The sequence below is a fragment of the Sander vitreus genome, chromosome 11 (genome assembly GCF_031162955.1).
Source record: "Sander vitreus isolate 19-12246 chromosome 11, sanVit1, whole genome shotgun sequence".
Classification (NCBI taxonomy): Eukaryota; Metazoa; Chordata; class Actinopteri; order Perciformes; family Percidae; genus Sander; species Sander vitreus.
Window position 1 is genome coordinate 28,004,970 of NC_135865.1, and position 22,228 is coordinate 28,027,197.

At 42.7% G+C, this 22,228-nt stretch overlaps 1 protein-coding gene across 2 annotated transcripts; it reads left to right on the plus strand.

Moving 5' to 3' along the window:
• Window positions 1–27: 27 nt before the first annotated feature.
• On the plus strand, window positions 28–21,658 carry armc8 (armadillo repeat containing 8). Of its 2 annotated transcripts, XM_078262638.1 has the most exons (23): window positions 28–330; window positions 4,606–4,682; window positions 6,803–6,874; window positions 9,819–9,961; window positions 10,065–10,162; window positions 11,083–11,175; window positions 11,274–11,354; window positions 11,469–11,544; window positions 12,188–12,278; window positions 12,377–12,437; window positions 12,811–13,011; window positions 14,276–14,371; window positions 14,476–14,558; window positions 15,453–15,534; window positions 16,760–16,846; window positions 16,928–17,020; window positions 17,293–17,442; window positions 17,782–17,877; window positions 18,103–18,198; window positions 18,448–18,520; window positions 18,921–18,956; window positions 19,183–19,276; window positions 20,071–21,658. In XM_078262638.1, the coding sequence occupies exons 1-23, from the start codon at window positions 286–288 to the stop codon at window positions 20,102–20,104; spliced, it is 2,058 nt and encodes a 685-aa protein (XP_078118764.1). In that variant the 5' UTR covers window positions 28–285; the 3' UTR covers window positions 20,105–21,658. The 2 variants fall into 2 exon arrangements, with proteins under 2 accessions (XP_078118764.1, XP_078118765.1); XM_078262639.1 differs by lacking the exon at window positions 18,921–18,956.
• The last annotated feature ends 570 nt before the right edge of the window (window positions 21,659–22,228 follow it).

The window sequence follows — 22,228 nt, forward strand, 5'->3', positions numbered from 1 at the left end:
AATCTAACTCAATGAGACATCAGCTACGTCACATTTATAAACATTTACTTCATTGACAGACGCTCGCCAAGTTAGCCGTGTTGTTTTGTTGTTGTATATCTGCTTGCTCATGTTTACAACCGAGCCCATAAAGGAATATAGTTATCTGTTTTTATTCTAACGCTAGCGAGGAGTGGAGTGGACTTGCCGTCAGTTACTTTTTTAAAAGCCGCTCACAGCTGCTCTGGGGGGCGGAGTGCCTGCAAAGTGCTGCGCCGATTGGGGCGCTCGATCGGGGGAAGAGAGATGGCGTGCTTGTTGGAGGCCCCTCTCCGCATCAGTGTGCTGTCTGTGAGTGACACTTTCATAATTTCAAATAGCATTGTCAGATTAACAGTATGCTCACTCCAACAGTACGTGGTTAGTATCGTCTGATCAGTCATATGAAGAAGCTGGAAGTCAAACTATGATGTCTTCTGCTAGCCTACAAGCTAAGTTAAAGGCTTTGTAACATGTAGCTGCTGTAGCGGTCGCGAGTATTTTTTTCCCAGGATGGCGAAGGCACGTCCAGCCCTACTATGCCTTTCTCTGCCTCTAATTGGCTTACCCTGACATTCGCACTCTAACCCTAACCAATCCTTCTTCTCTTACCTAAACCTAACCAACCCAACCAGAGCAAGCAGCGAGTGCTAGCCAATCAGAGGGAGAGTAGGGCGGGTCAAGGCTTGGCCATCCTAGGATTTGTTTTTCTTTGGCGTAGCGGTCCGCCTACGTAGCTGATGATGAGAATAGTTTTGATCCTGACCTCGCCCGGACGGGCGGGGACGTTCTGAACATGTGAAGGGATGCACGCTATTACTGTGTCCGTTTGCCCCGTCGGTGTATTATGGAAACTAAATCAAACGAACCTGACAGTGTCCCTCGGAATGAGTTAGCAGCTAGCTAACTGCTAAGAGTGGGAGTGCTGTCACCACTGTTCCAAACACTTTTTAAATATTCCGCAATGTAACATAAATTGCAGGATTTAAAAAAAAAATGTACCCATCGATATGATTTGCCCGTAATCATTGCAGCTTGCTAATTACAATAGCGAATTTAACGTTTCTAAGCTAGCTAACGTTATTTGAAACGTTGGCTAACCACTAGCATACGGTTATGCCGAATTCATGTGGTATCTGGATAATCGGAAGAATGAGTTTTCGACTGAGAAAAAACTCACATGAATGCCCCCTTAAGTCGGAACAACGACTCATAAAGTCCATGCATGTGTTATAAGGGTAAAATCGGCGAAATTAGACAATGGTTATGCGTAACTTGGCTAAAGTTAACGTTAAATAGGTAGTTAGAACGAGCATACTCTCATTTCTCAAGTCTATGTTAGAATTGCAATAGTGAAACGCCCCCACGTGAGGTACATGCAGAAATGAGACTCAACCTGCTTTGCCTGGGGGCCACTATTGCAAAATGACAATGACAATACATAAACATTAATATTTATCAGATAAAATGAATAAACATTAAAAGGCCTATAACTCATCTTTCTTTTAAAGTGCTCATATTATGCTCATTTTCAGGTTCATAATTGTATTTAGAGGTTATACCAGAATAGGTTTACATGGTTTAATTTAAAAAAAAAAACACCATATTTTTGTTGTACTGCACATTGCTGCAGCTCCTCTTTTCACCCTGTGTGTTGAGCTCTCTGTTTTAGCTACAGAGTGAGACCTCTCACTTCTGTTCCATCTTTGTTGGGAGTCGCACATGCTCAGTAGCTAGATAAGGACTACTAGCCAGTCAGAAGCAGAGTATGAGGGCGTGCCCTGACAATACCTAGGTAAGGACTACTAGCCAGTCAGAAGCAGAGTATGAGGGCGTGCCCTAACAGTACCTAGGTAAGGACTACTAGCCAGTCAGAAGCAGAGTATGAGGGCGTGCCCTGACAGTACCTAGGTAAGGACTACTAGCCAGTCAGAAGCAGAGTATGAGGGCGTGCCCTAACAGTACCTAGGTAAGGACTACTAGCCAGTCAGAGAAGCAGAGTATGAGGCGTGTCCTGACAGTACCTAGGTAAGGACTACTAGCCAGTCAGAAGCAGAGTATGAGGGCGTACCCTGACAGTAGCTAGGTAAGGACTACTAGCCAGTCAGAAGCAGAGTATGAGGTCGTGCCATGCTAGCAGCTAGGCGAGCATTATAACGTGTGTTACAAAGTGACCACGTTTGTCTCTGAAGTAAAGGCTGGACTACAATAGAGCTGTTTGGAGCAGTTTGTGAACAGTGTTTTCTGTTGGAGATGGTAAGTCCCATGGGGGGGGGGACTTTGGGCTTTTTCACTTTGTAAACCTATAACATGCACAAAAAAGATATATGACACAATAAAGGAAAGGGGAAAAGCATAATATGAGCACTTTAAATGTTTAACTAAATTAACTAAGCACAAGGTTTTACACTAGGTCTATATAAGCGATACATCAGATATTTTACTGCATTAAATAGCTGCAACTGCATTTTAGTTGTGAATGCTTTGGTTACATTTGAAAGAGTTTATACTAGAGGTGCACCGATCTGATATTAAGATCGGATATCGGTCCCGATATTGACAAAATAGCTGGCTCGGGGATCAGAAAAATTAACAGATCCCCGGGCCGATCCAGTTTTGTTAGTTTTTTTCCCCTCTGTCGAACGTGTGTCGCATGCTGGAAGAGTTGAGTGTACAAATAAATAAGAATTCAATACATTACATCTATGTTATTTTGTCTTAGTTAGGAAAGTAATGTTTAGTTAGGAAAGTCTGGTGCCTTTAGTCTCTTCCACATGGTGGAAGGAAGGTGGAAGGTGGAAGGTATACAGTGTATTATTAATTCAACAACGGTATCGGATCGGTGTCGGGTATCGACAGATACACAAAGCCCAGGCCTCGGTATCGGGACTGAAAAAGTTGGATCGGCGCATCCCTAGTTTATACAACCTTAAACATAGCTGCTACCTCTTCCGTCATGCTGTCACTCAAATGTTGGAAAGCTTCATAAACATAAACCATAAGCATAAACTGCTCCTACCAGGGACAGAATGAATAGCATATTATGCTTTTTTTTTAATGCACTCTGGCACCTTATTTACACTCAAAAATCCCAGTGTGATTTTCTTTGTGAATTAGAAACTGGTCCGCTAAGATATTATGGTAGTTTGTATTTTATTACTCCTTTGAACATAAGCAGCTCCGTTGTTATTTGTATGCGATAAACATTTAAACCAGAATATAATGACGTATAATGTCTATCAAAGACAAGACAAAGACAAGCAAGGAGGGACGTGCACATTATTGACATTATGGGGGGCAGGGGCTCAAGTGAAAAAAAGCTTCTTCTTCTAATAGTATACTATTTTTTTATATATATATATATATATTTAAAGAAAGTGTTAAATAGATTAATACAACTCTTCCTTACCAATTTATTTTAATCAGAACTCAACAAAGTCTAATCTCCAGACCGGACATTTAGATTTTTTATTCAATAAATAAATGTGTTTGACCTGAAGGCTGTGCGCAAACAGAAGTATATAAATTCATTTATTTAAAGAGATATATATATATATATATATATATATATATATATATATATATATATATATATATATATATATATATATATATATATATATTTTTTTTTTTATAAACAAAACATTAAATATATTAACACAACTCTGACTTAATTACTAATTTATTTTATTGGAACTCAACAAAGATCTCCCGACTGGATATTTAGATTTTTTTTTTAATCAATAAATACATATGTTTGACAGGAAGGCTATGCGCAAACAGCAAACCTCCCCACAACATGCTGATACTATTGGCTTCTGGTGGCTGCATATGTATGTGTGTGTGTATATATATATATATATATATATATATATATATATATATATATATATATATATATATATATATATATATATATATATATTATATATATATATATAAAAAGCTCCTAAGAAAAAGGGTACTTTCTCTTGAGGAAGAAAAAGGGCAGATGCTCAAGCCCCCTTTGACGTGATGTGGTGTGTGCACGTGTCTGTATGCAGGTACAGAATGTAATGTGTGTCAGCAGCATGCGGCCACCAGAAGCCAACAGTATCAGCATGTTGTGGGGAGGTTTGCTCGTCTAGGGACACGTGGAAAGTCCTGGCTGAAGCTGTTCTAAACAAAGTTTTCTGGTGTCACATCATGTGGCCGCTGGTTGCAAACAGCTTTCAAAGGGCCCTGCTATGGATGCTGCTGTATGTGTGTTGTGTTTTTAATTGCTGTGGTTTTTGTAACCTTCTGAGTTATTTAAATGTAGCAAGTACAGTAAATGTGATTGAAAGCACAACTTTAGTCTGTTGTTAAACTGATCTGAATGAAATGTTTGAAAGGTCATTAAGTATGTTAAAATCTGTACACTACACTTTATTTTCACATTATTTTCTGTGTGTGTGTGTGTGTGTGTGTGTGTGTGTGTGTGTGTGTGAGAGAGAGAGAAGCTGAGCAAGGTACAATCTCATAAACTTTCTAGTAAGGTAGCCTCAGCTGCGAATTGAGCATGCCAGTGAATTTTGTCACTAATGTGTTATATTTGTCCCCGCGCAGGAAGTTACTGCCACTAGTCGCCATTATGTTGACCGACTGTTCGACCCCGACCCACAGAAAGTGCTGCAGGGAGTTATGTAAGTCCAGCGGTATATATATATATATATATATATATATATATATATGTATATGTATATGTATGTATGTATGTGTGTGTGTGTGTGTATATATATATATATATGTGTGTGTGTGTGTGTATATATGTATGTATGTATATATATATATATATATGTATATGTGTGTGTATGTATATATGTGTGTATTGTCTTCTTCCCTGATGCAGGCGGCAGTAAATGACAGCCCGTCCTTTCAAGTGGTTGAGTACATTTTGAAAAGCGGGTATTGCAGACTGAAAGAATGCTGACTTTATTCAGCCAGTGTCTTTTCAGTTTTAGCTGATTTCTTTTCCCTTTTTTTCCTCCCCCTCTTTTTTTTTTTTTAAAACGCTAATAAAGTTCCTGTGCTGAATCGTGTCGGTTGATTGAGCATGACCTCTGTGTTTACATGCACAGGCTTTCATGTGACGATCTATTTCAAAATGCATCTCACTCATCGCTGTGACTTCGTCACCCTCTCACTCTCTGTTTTCAACGCGGTGACCTGGAATCGGACTATTTCATCGTTATTTTTAACTTCTGGAGGGACTAGCTCTGGTTACGGCTTGTAGCGCTCCACTAGCCAGCCGAGCACCTGACCGACTTGACTGCCTGCTACAGCTGTACTTTTCCATCCAGCCTCACTCACCCGCTATATGATATCATCTGGGGCTTCCTGCAGAGGAGACGGAATGCTGCATGGACAAAACAAAATGTGGTGCAAGGAAATTAACTGGCTCGTTTGGTCTCCTTCAACAATATGTGGGACGTTTCCTTGATGTAAAGCTTCTCCGTTTCAACTTGGAAATGACCTCTGTCTGCCTGCTGTCTTTATAACTGCTCTAAAGCTTAGATCGGGTCCAAAAAAATCAAGCCCGACCCTACCCGAGCCCATGCACGTTGTGTCCGAGACACATTAACTGGAATTATGAGCCCGAGCCTGATTTAAACCCGACAATTTTTTAATACGTGGGCCGTTATAACTGATGTTCTCAACTACAATGCAACTAGGTGAAGCATGTAAACCGCGTTGTTTGTTTATTCAGAATGGAATGGATCGCAAATGGATCTGAATGAAGAAACGTAAAAAAAAGAAAAACCTCGACCCTATCTCCCTCAGCCGAATAGTGAGGGTAACAGATCAAGGCAGCAACATAATCAAAGCCCTGGAACCATACAGGAGACTTTCTTGTCTCCATGCCGACGCGTTGGCCAACAACGTGCCGGATATAGGAGAGACCATATCTGCTGCTAAAGGACTCGTGGTTGCGCAATTATCGAGGACGGTGCTACAGATGGGGGAGACACGATGTAGCACAGTTTACCTCACGCTCAAGTCAGTGCAGGACATCCACCCAGAGCTACAGGAGGACCTGGAGAGGCAGAGCTCTCTCCCCACCCAATTAGGCTAATAAAGTAATGATTAAAAAAACACAAATGCTCGATCAAAGGCCCGGCCCGGTCCGGTCCGAGGATAGTGGCGGGAAATATCGGCTGGGCCGATGTCCTCTGCTGTTTCCCGCAGACTGCCCCTCACAATCTCCGAACCGTTTGAAGACTATCAGCTAAACGTATATTCTCAAAGGACGCCACTCTGTGAAATGCGTCGTTAATGAAACATAATGTGCTGTACAGTACTTAAAGTATGTTTGCTATTGTCTTTAGAATAACAGTTCCTTTTTTCTCCTGTCCTAGTATAGTAAGTATAGCAACAGTAACACCTTAGATCACGGCGGTGTAATTACTCCCGATTCGCAGTGTCATTGTTTTGTGTGGTGCACCAGTACAGTACGTATCGATACATAAATGTAGGTACAAGGTGTGAAGTTGGGTAACGCAAACCCCAGATTATAACCCAGTAGGACGTCCTGTAGCCTGTAATATTTAGTTAAAAAACACCTACAATAAAAATGACTTAAGTTCCCAGATTGTAACCCCCTTATTCCTTTTCTACACATCTTGTTCCCTGTTGTACCTACACGTATGTGCTTTACTGGAACACTTTACTGTTTGCAGATTTGTCGCATTGCCTTAAATCGACTGACAAGAATTGTGTGTGTGTGTGTGTGTGCGTATGCGCGTGTCTGTGTCTGACTTCACAGTGACATGAAGAATGCCGTCATAGGAAACAACAAGCAAAAGGCCAATCTGATCGTCCTCGGAGCTGTGCCGAGGTTCGTCTCTGCACACATTTCCACTTCCACTCCTTCCCACTTTGTCTTTCTGACCATTAACACATTTTCCATCCAAGTACACTCAAGATGCAGACATGACACTGGTTTTACATAACATGCTTTTGTTCAGACAGACACAAAAAATACAATGTCACAATACGAACTGGAGTAGAAATACAGCAGAACTGTCCAGGTTTAATTTACGAGCATCATTAACAGGTTATTTAGCACAGTGATTCCCAACCAGGGGTCACTTCTGCAGTTGCAGAATCCATATATTTACATTAATTGAACTGCTAACACCTAAACACTACATGGTGCAGTTATGTAAGAGTGCGTGAAAACTAGTAGGCGATCGAGCACAGAAGTTTAAACAGGTAGCTAAAAGTAATGACTTAACAGTTCAAATGATTCGCTAAAAGTCAAAGGAGAAGCGGTTGAAATAGTTAGACAAAAGTCAGGTTAATGGATAAATGGTTGAAACCTTCATCTTTACTCCCAAGTAGAACTAGAAGGCTAGTAGTAGTACTAGTTTTACTGACCAAAACCACCTCAACATTGACAGTTCGATTGTATGAAAAACAAATTAACCAGAAATGGACAAAAGATTCCGACGTGCTAGACTTTCTGCGTGGGGGTCGTGAAGCGTCCCAGATCGCTAATCTTTAATTCGGCTCGTTCGGGATGAGCCAGGTCTGCGCAGAATCGATCGCCGCCCAATGCATGCTGGTTAGATTTGTGTCCGACTGGATCCCGACTCGCGCTGACGTCATGCACACGTGGGCAGCGATAACCTCACTCGACCAAGGCGGCCGCAGGTTTGAGACACAGGCAGGGCAGTTGCTTTTCACCGACTGCTAGACTCAGGCGGACCCAGGGCACGCTGGGAAACGCCTGGCTCTCAGCTGATCTAACAGCTGATTGGTTCAGAATCGACTCAACATGATGACATTTTATATACGCTTTTTATTGTTTTTGAATCTGAGGGATTTTAGCTGTTTGTCTGATTTAAAGGCTTATTCTGCACAGAACACATGCTGTGTGGCTGATAGTGACGTTTAGAAGCCAGAGAGACTAAATCTGATCAGATTACAGATCCTCTACAGTCTGTTGTTATTAACATCAGCAACAGATCGCATGCAGAGCATTTTGACAGCTACTCTGTCATAATAAAAACAACTGGAGACTGTGTAGGAGCTGATATATGGGTCTGATAACATTTTATTAAATCGGAATCGGACCTAACCTTCCTGTTCAGCCTGAAGGCTGCTGGAAACTGTCCGCCTTGACAGCTGATTTTTTTTGCTGCCGCCTGCTCTCGTCCACTTTACAGGCGAGGCGCAGCTCATCTCGAACAAGCCCATTATGTCACACTAGGGCTTTGACTCTGAACTTCGTTATTCGAATATTCAAAAATTAGGAGTATTAGGCAGCCCTTAATATTCGAATTTCGAACCTGTTATGGGCATTATTTTTTGTGAATGTGTTTGCTTGTAATCCTTGTTTTCAGTTCAGGTTCCGAGGCTTTTTCACACATTTCAAAATGTAACTACACGTCGCTCGGCCGCGGCTTGGTAGCGCATCCCCCCCCCCGACTGATTTCCTGGTTCTCCTTCTCCATAAACAACGTGAAATCAAGGAGAGGGTTTACTCCTCCTGCTCCAGATTTCACACCGTGGTCAGAAAACACAGGGGAGACGATTTGTTTCTCTCACTTTGTCTCTAGAGTCGCTACTCGCTCTGAAGCTACCGGTAATCACCGTCACACTCTCACAACACACACACACACGCCGGCTCGATGCACACACCAGCGCACAAGTATGAACATCAGACCACTTACGTAGGCTACGGTGAAAGCTCTGAAATTCCTGTCGAAAGCATACTGTTTGTGTTTAATCCAGGGTCTGACTTTTCATTTAAAAAAAATAAATAAATAAAAACAATTGCGGCAATGTGTTTTTCTTCTGAAAACATCATTGCCTGCCTATTGACATTGACTGATACACTGCCCTCTGGTAGACAGAACATATACAACTTATACCAATATAGGTCTTACTGAAGGCATTTAATGGTCAAAATATTATTAATAAATATTCAAATATATTCAAATATTAATAAACAAACGAACCTCGAATATGATTTTGGGGCAAAAGTCAAAGCCCTATGTCAAACTTCAAGAGGTAACGATGCGCCTTAGTCGGTCCTGACCCTCATAATCGAGCACCTCGCTGAACGTTTGTCTGCGACATGTCTGTCGGGTCAAAATCTGGCTGAATGTGTGTAGTCTGATCCTGGCATTATATAAATTAGTTATACATTTGGAACATACAGTGGGAATCGATGACGGGGTACGTGAGTTCATCTAGTATCGCTTTGCCAGACCCTCCTCCACAGCGCTGCGGAGGAGGGTCTGGCTAGTCCACACAGCATTCCGGGATGGGAGAAAAACGTGCTCTGGTTTACTGGCATTTCTTTAAACCAATCACAATCGTCTTGGGCGGCGCTGAACGCAGTAACGGTGCCTCTGCAAAATAGCCTCGGGAAGGAACTTGTTTTGGTGGAACATGTGTACGTTCAAAAGTAGTTTTAGTCGTGCAACAGAAAACTCAGATTGGACAGATAGTCTAGCTAGCTGTCTGGATTTACCCTGCAGAGATCTGAGGAGCAGTTAACCATAGTCCTCAGAAATCCACCGGAGGTTAGAACGCCAACACAAAGAAAGAGGAAGGTGACGGACATCCGGCCAAAAATGAGGGACATCCAGAAGAATTTCCGGCGGCACCTGAACAATCCCGGAAATGAAACGTCGATATCGTCGATATAGACTAAAGTTTTATCTGACAGGGCTATGGGGGTACCTCAGACCAAAAAGGTTGGGAACCACTGATTTAGCACCATCTACAGTGAACTTGCTTCGGTGTGTGTGTTTATTCAATGGTTCCAGGTTACTATACCTGCTTCAGCAGAGCTCGTCCAGTCTGGAGCTGCGGACCGAGTGCGCCGTGGTGCTGGGCAGCCTAGCGATGGGCACAGAGAACAACATCAAGTCCCTGGTGGACTGTCACATCATCCCTGCCCTTCTTCAAGGTTAGGGCGCACACACACACACACACATATGCAAATACTTACTGCGGACAATATCTTTGCTGAGACACAGACCTAATGCAACACCTGTATTTTGTGCTCGCAGGTCTCCTGTGTCCGGAACTGATCTTCATTGAAGTGTGTCTTCGATGTCTCAGAACGGTTTTCATCAGTCCCGTCACCCCTGTGCAGCTGCTCTATACGGTAAGTTGTCTTGTACACATTCTGCCGGCTACAGTATATAAATACATACATACACATACACATACACATTCTGTCTCTTCATACAGACATTATCAGTTTAGGGTTTAATTGTACGGCATAGAGTTCAACAGTGGACCGCTCAGTTTTTGAACGGCTCTGGTTCCAGAAGTGATTTTCTCCCTATTCAACATCTTCATTGACGTTTCAGAAAATGCTTGTATAAAGAATTTTGAGACGTTGCTGTTACGCTTAGGATTGTGGGTAGTGTAGTACTTCTCTATGACATCGCAAATAAAACATGTTCTTAAAACAAGGTTAATATTATACAGACTTGTGACTAGAGCTGGGCAATAGATCGATATTATATCGATATTGTGATATGAGACTAGATATCTTCGATTTTGGATATTGTAATATGGCATGAGTGTTGTCTTTTCCTGGTTTTAAAGGCTGCATTACAGTAAAGTGATGTCATTTTCTGGACTTACCAGACTGTTGTAACTGTTCTATTATTTGCATTTAGCCACTTAGTCATTATATCCACATTACTGATGATTATTTATCAAAAAGCTCATTGAGTAAATATTTTGTGAAAGCACCAATAGTCAGCATGACAATATTTTTGCGATATCGAGGTATTTGGGCAAAAATATCGTGATATTTGATTTTCTCCATATCGCCCAGTCCTACTTGTGGCTTCTACAGGGATATAAACCTTTGTTTCACAACCTCGTAGCTTGTGCTCAGTCCACCTTGAATGGTTTAGACATTAGGGCTGATAATCAAAATCCTTATGGAGAAAATGAACGGGATTTTCCACTTCCGTAACCAAACTGTTGAGCTCTATAGCAAGGACAAGGCCAATTCTCCCAATTCTCATTTTTAAATGATATTTGGTGATGTTTTTTGTTTGTTTTTAGGACCCCACTGTGATTCCCCATCTAATGTCTCTACTGAGCCGCTCACAGAGAACCCAGGAGTACATCACACAGATCTTCTCCCACTGTTGTAAGGTATTTGTTGGTATTTGTTCACACACAAACGCAGCGGAGTCCGTCACACTTGTAGCTAGACGAAGATTCATTGTTCATGGGATGTTTGTTGTCTCCAGACCCCAGAGCACCAGACGGTTCTTTTCAACCACGGCGCCATCCAGAACATTGCCCCTCTACTTATCTCACCCTCTTATAAGGTATACGGTTGTCTTTCTGTGACTGCATTTCTTATCCCAATTGCATGATACGACCTTTCACACACAGTTACCTCTGTATGTCATTCTCTACTTCCGACCTCGTTGCCTCTACAGGTCCGGATGCAGGCGTTAAAGTGTTTCTCAGTCCTGGCCTATGAGAACACTCAGGTCTCCATGACACTGGTGAATGGTGAGTCTCTTTTCTTTTAGTCTGGATCAACGGTACATTTCCAGGATAGCCTGACATCCTGCGTGTAGCTCACGCGCAAGATGTTAGCTCTCTGTGTTTTGCCGTTGTCAAAATCCCTGTTGGCCGCGGGAAACGACGACAAACTTTGAGCTAGTAAGCTACACGCTGAAAATGGCAAGTTTTGAAGACAATTTAGATCGTGCAACAAGGCAGGCCTGCTTGGGTTCTTTCGGGGAATGATTGTAAAGATTTACAAAGAATACTGTATGTTTACGGCATTTACAATCTAAATTTGGGATTGATTGGTGGGATTGCTGTGGACGAAGTACACATGGTGATACACTGGTAAGAGCCAATGATGTTTAACCATGTATCCAGATACTTTAAATTCAGTGCTAAGCATAAGTGAATAGACCCATGCTAAAGTTGACTAAAAAGTTCCAGGATCCAGGATACTATGCATCCTGATAAAGTTCCCTTGGCCTTTGGAATTACATTCATAATAACACGGTGTAGGCAGCACCGATTGGTTTAGGTTTTCTTGTTACTGACAGCACTCCAAATTTCCAAACAACAGAGCTACGTGTTGAAATCGACCGGAATTCTCCTTTAAACTCGAGTTTATCTGTGTTTTTGTTGCCAGTGCTGGTGGATGGCGAGCTGCTCTCTCAGGTATTTGTCAGAATGATGCAAAGGGATCAACCCATTGAAATGCAGCTAACGGCGGCCAAATGGTGAGCGGCATAAATTGATATGAGTTAATGATACATGTAAATGTATTTCCTGTATACTTTTCCCTTAAACGTCCTCTCCTCTCCCCCTTCTGTCCCAGTCTAACGTACATGTGTCGAGCGGGGGCCATCAGGACAGACGACAGCTGCGTAGTCCTAAAGGTCAGCCTTTTCTGAGACCTCTGCAACTGCACCTCTATTATATCAGTGGCACTTTTTTTTTTAATTTGTTTTACTAATAGTTTTATGATAAAACTTCTGTTTAACAAGCCCCCCCTCCCTCTGACCCTAACCCACATCAAAGTTTCTCTCCTAACATCTGTTATACTATAAGAGTCACACACACAAAAAAAAAAAACTGAAAGCAAATTACATGACAGTATAGCATATACACAGAACAACGGTACCACTAGCAAAGTCATGATATGCATAAATATCACCCTCCAAGACATGTCAAGACAGACCATGCCCCTTCTGGGGTTCCAGTGGTACTCCTTTACTCACTGTGCACGTGACGTCCTGTTTTTCCATCCAGACCCTGCCGTGCCTCGTGCGGATGTGCAGTAAAGAGCATTTGCTTGAGGAGAGGGTGGAGGGTGCAGAGACGCTGGCCTACCTGATGGAGCCCGACGTGGAGCTGCAGAGGATCGCCAGCACCACCGACCACCTGGTGGCCATGCTGGCCGACTACTTCAAATACCCCAGCTCTGTGTCTGCCATCACGGACATCAAGAGGGTGGGTCAGTGGGCCTGAGCGGGCACTTTTCATGGGATTAGAACAGGCCTCCAGGAAGTATGCCGGGCTTTGAAGCAAATCAAACGTAGCAGCCAAACAGTGGAATTCCAACTCCCGGTCCGTCATGTGATCCGTCATGTGGCCCAAAAAGACTCTTTTTCCATAGTCTTACATGGCAAAAGAGACGTCTGTAAATCAGCAGATGAATTATTTTTGAGCGTCACAATCCCCACGAAATAACTCGTTTTACTATCGGAATTTGATCCATTCGGTTCCGATAACATTTGGAAAGTCTAGTAGAGCTGCACAATTTAAATATTTGTATGTGGCCTAAAGCGGAGGTCTCTAGTGCTCCTGCTCTATGGGCCTCAGTGCGGAAGCAGCCCCGATCGCAAATTTACGAATCCTACTATGGCCACGCCAAGACCCGCCCTACGAAGCAGCTCGGTTGGTTGGGGTTAGGCACTTGACCTCAAGTGGTTAAGGTTAGGATAGCCGATTGGTCAGGGGATAGGACCTGAACAAATGGGGTTACGTTACCTTGCGTAAGCATGGAAGCCTGGCCAATAAATGCTATTGAAGGGCGGGTCTTGGCGTGGCCATAGTGGGATTCGTAAATTCGCACCCCAAACGTCTGGGTCATTTTTGGCTCCATGAAGGCTTCACTGAACAACTCTCATAGGAACGCTGTATACAGTTGTTATTATACATCCATGGATGAGAAGGGCAGGTGTTTGCCAGGTGTAAGGGTTGTATCCTTACACTCCCAGCCATGCTAGCAACATTGAGGCTGTGCTTTGAGCTAAATGCTAACGTCAGCATGCTAACATGCTCTCAATGGCAATACTAACGTGCTGCTGTTTAGCAGGTAGGATGTTTACCATGTTCACCGTCTTAGTTTAGCGCGTTAGCATGCAAACTTTTGCTAATTAGCACTATACCCAAAGTACAGGAAGTGCCCTCGAGCCATGTCGCTAGCAAGGCTGATAATCATAATCACAATTACTTTTCTTAATAAGGACAATTAAAAGGCAATTTTTTCATCAGAATAGATTATTTTGCTCAGGCTTCCAGACAGCACTTCAGCCAGTGTATGCTGCTGTAATCAGCTATGACCCAATTATCCTGAGTGTGTCTGAATGTACCTTTTTGTTTTGCAGCAACTAATAAGTGAGTCTAATAATTATTTTTTATAGAGAGTTGTGCCACTTGTTGACATTATGCCCCCAGCTGACTGTCTGTCTGTCCACTCTGTCATCTGCAGCTGGACCATGACCTGAAGCATGCACACGAGCTGAGACAAGCTGCTTTCAAACTTTACGCCTCACTAGGCTCCAACGACGAGGACATCCGCAAAAAGGTGACCTTTCCTCCTTGGGTGTATTTCTGTTTGCATAAATAATAGTGCACATACATAATTATATTCTAATCCCTCCTTTTCTTTCTTTTTCTTTTGGTCCTCAGATCACAGAGACAGAGAACATGATGGACCGGATAGTCAGTGGCCTATCAGAATCCAGCATTAAAGTCCGTTTGGCGGCCGTAAGGTACGGTGGCAAGCTTCTGAGCGAGTCACTTTGCCCCCCCCTGACACCTGAGCTTAAACTTGTCTAGAGCTGCAAAGATGAATCAAAGAATTGATTAGTTGTCAACTATTACATTAATCTGGAACTATTTTGATAATCCATTTGAGTCACTGAGTTACTTTTTTATTTTTTTTATTTTTTTTATGAATTTTAATTTGTGACATGAAAGTTTTATAGTTATACTAAACTTTAACGGTGCCGTAATGTCTCCCCTCTGAATGTCTAAATTACACCAAAAGCCGTTAGATAACAGGCAGTATTGCTTTTTAATTTGTATAATTGTTTTAATGAGTTCTCGACACAGTTAACCCTTTTGTATCCACTCGTCATTTTACCTTTTAGGCTTATTTAGGACCAAAATGGGTTTAAAGCTATAGTGCGTCGTTTCTGTCGCCCCCATGAGAATAAGGTAAATAAGTAATGACAACAAAACTGTCACCGCGTCCACATGATACAAGCATTACGTGACCGCGCCCCCCTTTTTCCACGCAGTTGCTAGTAGAAAGCAGTACACGGAGGATTAAAAAAAACATGATGGACTCTTCAGAAGAGGTCGTTATCTTCACTCGAGCTTCTGCGCACGAAAGTCGCCGGACGACACCAATCCTCTGAACATAGTCACACTGAGAAACACAGAGAGAGATGTGGGGAGCTGATAGTCTTAATTAGCTTTGTAGCAACTCATTTGGCAACGACTTGAATGCAAATGAAAAAGTTACGCACTAAAGCTTTAAAATGTTATTAAAAAGGGGCATTCAAATTCTGTTGATTTTTATGATGAAATCATATCTGGATGATGCATTAAACCAAACTTTTAATTGGTTAAATTTTCTCCCCTGTTATTTGTGTGCCCAGGTGTCTTCACAGTCTGTCGCGGTCGGTGCAGCAGCTGAGGACCAGCTTCCATGACCACGCGGTGTGGAGGCCCCTCATGAAGGTCAGTGGAGTGCTGATTAGGTTTTCATTAAGATTATTTTTGGGCTTTTTTCCACCTTTATTTTGACAGGACAGCTAGGTGAGAAAGGGGAGAGAGAGGGGGAAGACATGCAGGAAATCATCACAGGTCGGATTCGAACCCTGGACCTCTGCGTCGCGGCATAAACCTCTCAGTATATGTGCCCCTGCTCTAAACATTACGACAATAAGACCATAACATGATTTTTTCTTTTTTTTTAAATGAATAAAACCAACTGACTCAATTAAATACCAGAGTAAAGAAGATATTTAAACCAATGGTTAACACTTATAAAGTAATGGCCCCCCGTGCCTCTCCGACCTCCTCCATCCGTACACCCCACCCCGAACCCTGCGGTCCTCAGACGCTGGCCTGCTCTCCATTCCCCACACCAGACTCTAGACCAGATGTACTAACGCCTTAGCGCCCACTTCAGGCGTATTTGTTTCGCAACGTGTGCGTAAAAACATGGCGAGGTACGTACAAACAGGCCGCACTGAGGTAAAAGCACTTTTTCACACTTTTTCAGTTGAGTGAACACAAAATCATTAAGCGTTACAGATTAAGCAGCCACGCAATATTACAGTTACTGGAAGAAATCAAAGAATGATAATGGAATCTGCGACTCAGCGTTCACATTCCATTCCAGCAGTTGTTAAACTCCTCGCTTCATTACAAATACTGGCATCAGGATCATTTCAAACAGTCCTAGCATCAGCAGTGGGAATATCGCCGTCTGCACTCAGCTGTATCATAGCACCAGTACTTAACGCCTTGCTACAGCACAATTTACGGTATAGTGGGCGGAGAAAGGCGCTGATTACCCGATGAACTGCAGGTTTGGTAAATACGACGTAAGCTGAAGTATCACAGCGTGCGCTTTCTGAGGGTTGGCCATGGCGCTGATAACGCTACATTCGCAAATGTACATACATCTGGCCCTCAACCTTTAATGTTGCAGCCCCATCCCTCTGGAACACCCTCCCTGCAGATAACTGAAACATCCCTGGACATTTAAAAAAAAAACCTCCTGAAACACCACCTGTTTACCACAGCCTACAACCTCCCTTAGTATAGCCACTGTAATTCTGTAACGTGTCCTTGGGTTTCATGAAAGGCGCTATATAAAGAAAAGTTGTTGTTGTTGTTGTTATAATGCTATAACATCACTCCAAATTCAAAGTACTGACTGAGATGTTGTATGTAGCTGTTGCAGAACGCTCCGGATGAAGTCCTGGTCATGGCCTCCTCTACACTATGCAATCTACTGCTGGAGTTCTCTCCCAGCAAAGAGGTACACACACGCACGCACCCACACACATAAACAGATTGTATTACGTTAATATTGAGACCATTTGTTTCTGTTGACTTGCAGCCCATCCTGGAGTCGGGCGTGATTGAGTTACTATGCAGTCTCACCCAGAGTGACAGTCCTGCTCTGAGGGTCAATGGCATCTGGGCTCTGATGGTAAGAAGATGTTACACCTCTTTACACAACCCTTACACTCCTGGAAGGTTACGTTTAGGACTGTACATGTTTGGATGCAATGAAACTTTTTTTTTTTTTTTCATTTTGTCTCTACACTGCAAAACACTTTAACTTCAACAACTGTGTTGTGTTTAAATTTTTTTATATATATAGTTGCAGTAATTAATGAAGTAGATCCATTGATCCATTTTACATTTTCGCACAGTGACAGATGATTTTTTTGTACCAAACGTGTGTGTTTGTGTGTTAAGAACATGGCGTTCCAGGCAGAGCAGAAGGTGAAGGTGGAGATCGTTCGGAGTTTGGGTACGGAACAGTTGTTCCGCCTGCTATCAGACCCCGACTCCAACGTGCTGATGAAGACCCTCGGTCTGCTGCGCAACCTGCTGTCAACACGCCCAGTGAGAGAGAGAGAGAGACACACACACACACACACACATGCATGCATGATAAGAGACTTGAAGCAGTGTTAAAAGGTGCACTATGCGTTCCTGCATGACGTCACTTCTGTTGACAATTTGAGACAAGAATGAAATCGCGCTGCAGCCATGCAGGAACTCATAGTGCACCTTTTTAATGTACAGTAAATGAAGCCTTCTTGCTTCAATACTGTTCTGTAGACATTAAGACATTAGATGCGCATGCACGTATGTGCTGAATATGCATAACGTCTTCAGAAGTGTTAAATACAGTATGCATACTGATTCTCTCCTGCTTTACTCTCCCCTCTTGACTGTCAGCACATTGACCAGATCATGAGTTCTCATGGGAAGCAGATCATGCAGGCAGTGACGCTCATCCTGGAAGCGGAGCACAGTATAGAGGTCAAAGAACAGGTGAGCGCTCTCTGCTTCATGCTTACAAATGGATTTTATACAGAGTTCATCCTACAGCAGAGTCGTTTTAACATTCTGCAGAGTCTATGTTTAGTTAGGCATGTCCAGTGGTGTTGTGGAATTTTTTTTTTTTAGAGCTGCAAGGCAGAGAGAGTCAGTTGGCAATTTAGAATTAGTCACGAAAATGTTCATGTAACAGCACTGACGCTTTTTCTTATCTGTCAGACGCTGTGCATCCTAGCCAACATCGCCGACGGCAACACAGCCAAGGAACTCATCATGACCAATGACGACATGCTCCAGAAAATCAAATATTACATGGTACTTTTTGTGAAGCCATCTACTGTAGCTCACCCTTGTGATCAGATCAAGTGTTTGGTGTTGTTGCAGCATGCACACAGAGTTCTCATGGGAAGCAGATCATGCAGTATGCCGTACCAACTGAAAACTACACTGTTGTTGTTGTTTTTTTTTAGTAGTAAGACTTCTTATTGAGGCCAAGCGACCTGCGCTTTTGCCCTGTACTTTCCTCCCTTGTAATTTTCCCCCGACTTGTGCTGGTTCCCGCAGGGCCATTCGAATGTCAAACTGCAGCTCGCTGCCACCTTCTGCATCTCAAACCTTATCTGGAATGAGGAGGACGGTAAGGGACACACCACACAAGTTGAAAGAATGAGGAATAAAGTAAGGGGCCAGGGTCAGGGGGATGTGAGAAAAACTGAAGTTTTGTCGTCTCTGTTGACACGTTGAAGATCTGAAGGCGTACTCACTTTTACAGCAGAAAAAAAACAAAATGTGGTTCTGCGTTGGTTGGCGCCGTACTACATGGAGCCACCTTAGCTCCAATGCTAATGTTGCTAGCAATAGCTGACTATGTTTCAGAGAGTCAAACAGTGTTTCTTTTTTAGCTTCATCTGCATGCTGATATTTCACCCAAAACAATATCTGTCCTGTCTGGTCTCCATATGATGCCAATATGTTATTGTACACTTCTGGAAAATTCAGAAACGCACAAGTAATTGGTTTTTCGTCCCATCTTTCAGTTCAAGCAGTGGTCAACAGCGATTGTTCCCACAAAGGTCAGCACAGCTCAGGTCAAAGTTCAACAAATTTCAACTTCTTTTAGACGCAAAAGTGAAACCTGTTGTCTACAAAACACTTCATATTTTGGTGCACTAAATGCTTAAAGAAACGACAAAGCCATTAATGCCTTTTTTTTTTTTTTTTTTTTTGGAAATTGATTTTTAGATGTCAGATGTTGGATTTAATGGATTTCCCTCTCTGCTTATTATCACGTGTTCCCAGGTTCTCAGGAGCGTCAGGATAAACTGAGGGAGATGGGCTTTGTGGACATCCTGCACAAACTCACTCAGGCTTCTGACCCCAACCTCTGCGACAGGTGGGCCAGAAAAAAAGCAAAGCACAAAACACACAGCCTTCTCATCAGATGCACATTAGTCTATATATCGACAACGTAACGTTACACTTCCCGGATTGTTCAGGCGCCGCCGTAAATTCCGCCCGGATGTCCCTAATTTCAGCCAGATGTCCGTCCCCTTCCTCTTTCTCTGTGTTGGCGTTCTAACCTCCGGTGGATTTCTGAGGACTATGGTTAACTGCTCCTCAGATCTCTGCAGGGTAAATCCAGACAGCTAGCTAGACTATCTGTCCAATCTGAGTTTTCTGTTGTACGACTAAAACAACTTCTGAGCGTACACACGTTCCACCAAAACAAGTTCCTTCCAGAGGCTATTTTGCAGAGGCACCGTCAGTGTGTCCGGGGCTTAGCGCCGCCCAAGACAGTTGTGATTGGTCTAAAGAAATCCCAATAAACCAGAGCACGTTTTTTTCTTGCTGCTCGATGGTGTTTTTTGCCCCCAACGGCTCCTTCCAGGCAGCGCTGCGACCGCTGCCTCTAAGGCACCTAACCTTAACCATAACCATAACCATTGCCTAATTGACTTCAAGGCACCTAACCCTAACCTTAACCCTAACCCTGACCATAACCAGTGCCTAATCCTAGTTCCTTCCAGGCAACGCTGCCTGGAAGGAGCCGTTGGGGGCAAAAAACACTGATAAACGGACTAGCCAGACCATCCTCCGCATCGCTGTGGAGGACGGTCTGGCAATGCGAGACTAGACGCGTATTAAAAGCGCTGAGCAGGGTGGACTGATTGTGTTTCTCTCTGTCAGGGCGAAGACGGCGATGCAGCAGTACCTAGCGTGACTACAGAGGGGAGAGATCCCCTACTGCCAGCCTCACTAACAGTCGTCGTGAGGACATCTGCCATCGGTTCTTTTGTTTCTGATTTTCTTTAACCTCGAGGCTTGTTTTGTTGCACAAAGACACCTTTCTGTCGGACCTGTGGCTGGCTTCCCTTTCACCCCCCCCCCCCCCCCTCAACAGTTTAGCTCACTCCAAACCTCGCCTGGGACACTCTTGAGACTGTGGTTGTTAGGAAATCAACGGTTATGAGGGGTTTGCTTGATTCTTTTTTGGAGTAGTTCTCAACAATGAAGTGACATTTTTCTTTCTCCGTTTTGGGACTTTGTGATTTGATTTTTCTTTGTTGGAGGGCGGCAGCCTGACACCAGCGCCCTCTTGGTGCTTTTGGACTCCCGATAGCGGAGATTCTGCTCTCAGAGAAGCGGACTACGAGGTTTGACACGAGCAGAGCTGTTGGGACAGCAAAGCTTCCCAGTTTTATTTTTAATTAATATCACTATTAATAATAATGTTTCCTTAAGGCGTCGCGAGCAAGGACACGTTTGGAAAACAAAACTGCCTATTTTGAAATTTTGGGTGTTTTCTTTCTTTTTTTTTTTTGTGGATACATACCTCGTAAATATATAAATATATATAAATATAAACAAATATATATTTTTGGATTTTTATTTTTCCCCTCTGACCCTCCTTTATTTGTTTTCATTCATTCTATGTGAACCATGATTCTTGGCACAGCGGGGCGAATCCTCTGCAGTGAATTAGGAAAAGAAATAATTCCCCTGATTCTTTTCTTTCTTCTTCTGACCCTTGGTGGTTTTGCGTGCACTGTCAGCTGTCACTTCTGTCCAAAATCCTTATAATCCCAATGGGAAATGTAGTTCCAGAGTTACTTACTCTGATCTGCGCAAGTTACTAATTAACAGGCATGAGTACACACACACACACAACACCAGAGATAAGAGGACGCCTGTATCCTCACATCTCTATTTGAATAAGACTTTAATGTCTGTTTCTGTTTCCTCTGCAGTCCCCTCTTGTGTGTGTGTTTGTCAAAAGGGATAAACGAAAGCGCCTGGGTTTCTCTCCTCTGATGTGTTTTGAGAAGCGAGCGAGGACAGAGTAGATGGAAGGAATTAAAGGAAGATCTATTTGAGACCGGCCCCTGGAGGGAAAAGGCACCAAGTGCATCCTCCGCCGCAGAATCAAGTGCTACATTGTCTCTCTTCCCTCGATCACATCATTTCTTATCTCCCATCAGGATATTTCTAGAGTGTTGTTTCCTGACATATCAAACCTTACTGAAACTCTGATAGAATGAATGTTACCATTGAAAATATATGCAGACCTGAAGGATTTCTTCTGTGTTGCGTCTTATTTCTCCTCGGAGGGTACAAGGATTCTCTCTCTAATTCACATTGTCTAAAGAAAGCACAGATGTATAAAAGTACAGTGAAGTTTGTATTGCTGTCGATGGCTGCTTCGCTTCCAGTTTGTGCCTCTCATGTATTTCCAGAGTTTGAGTCACAGAGGTAATTATCGGTTTCTGTAAGAAAATACCCAGGCATGTTTGAAAAACCCAGAGGCTATTTTTTAACAACGCTCACCGCTGTGCCGAGGGTATTTCTGTCTTCCAGAACACTGTTCTAACAATCTGGATACAAATATTGGGTTTGCTGCAGGATAAAAAAGATTTTTTTGGACCTGTTTTTTTAACACTGTTTCCTAATCCAAGCAAAGACAGTAGCCGGAAATAATGTCCTTGCTTAATTTATACAACGTGGACTAACATTTTAAAATTGTATCATCAATTGTATTTGTTTATATTGCTACTATATATTTTATATTAAATATTGCATTCATATTTGTCTTGCATTTTACAAAAAGGCCAAGGACGTCATTTTCCGCTCTTTTTTGTCTTGCAGCAGACAGAATATTTTTTTTCATACAGATGGTTAGTAGACTTTAAAGGTCCCATATTAGGCTAATTTTCAGGTTCATACTTGAATTTGGGGTTTCTACTAGAACATGTTTCCATGCTTTAATGTTTAAAAAAAAAACATTTTTCTCTCATACTGTCTGTCTGAATATACCTGTATTAATCCTCTGTCTGAAACGCTCCGTTTT

Coding starts and splice junctions, on each gene's coding strand:
- armc8 (XM_078262638.1), top strand. CDS start 286: ATGGCGTGCTTGTTGGAGGCCCCTCTCCGCATCAGTGTGCTGTCT. Junction 11,355..11,468: donor TTATCTCACCCTCTTATAAG/GTATACGGTTGT, acceptor TTGCCTCTACAG/GTCCGGATGCAGGCGTTAAA. Junction 12,279..12,376: donor CAGCTAACGGCGGCCAAATG/GTGAGCGGCATA, acceptor CTTCTGTCCCAG/TCTAACGTACATGTGTCGAG.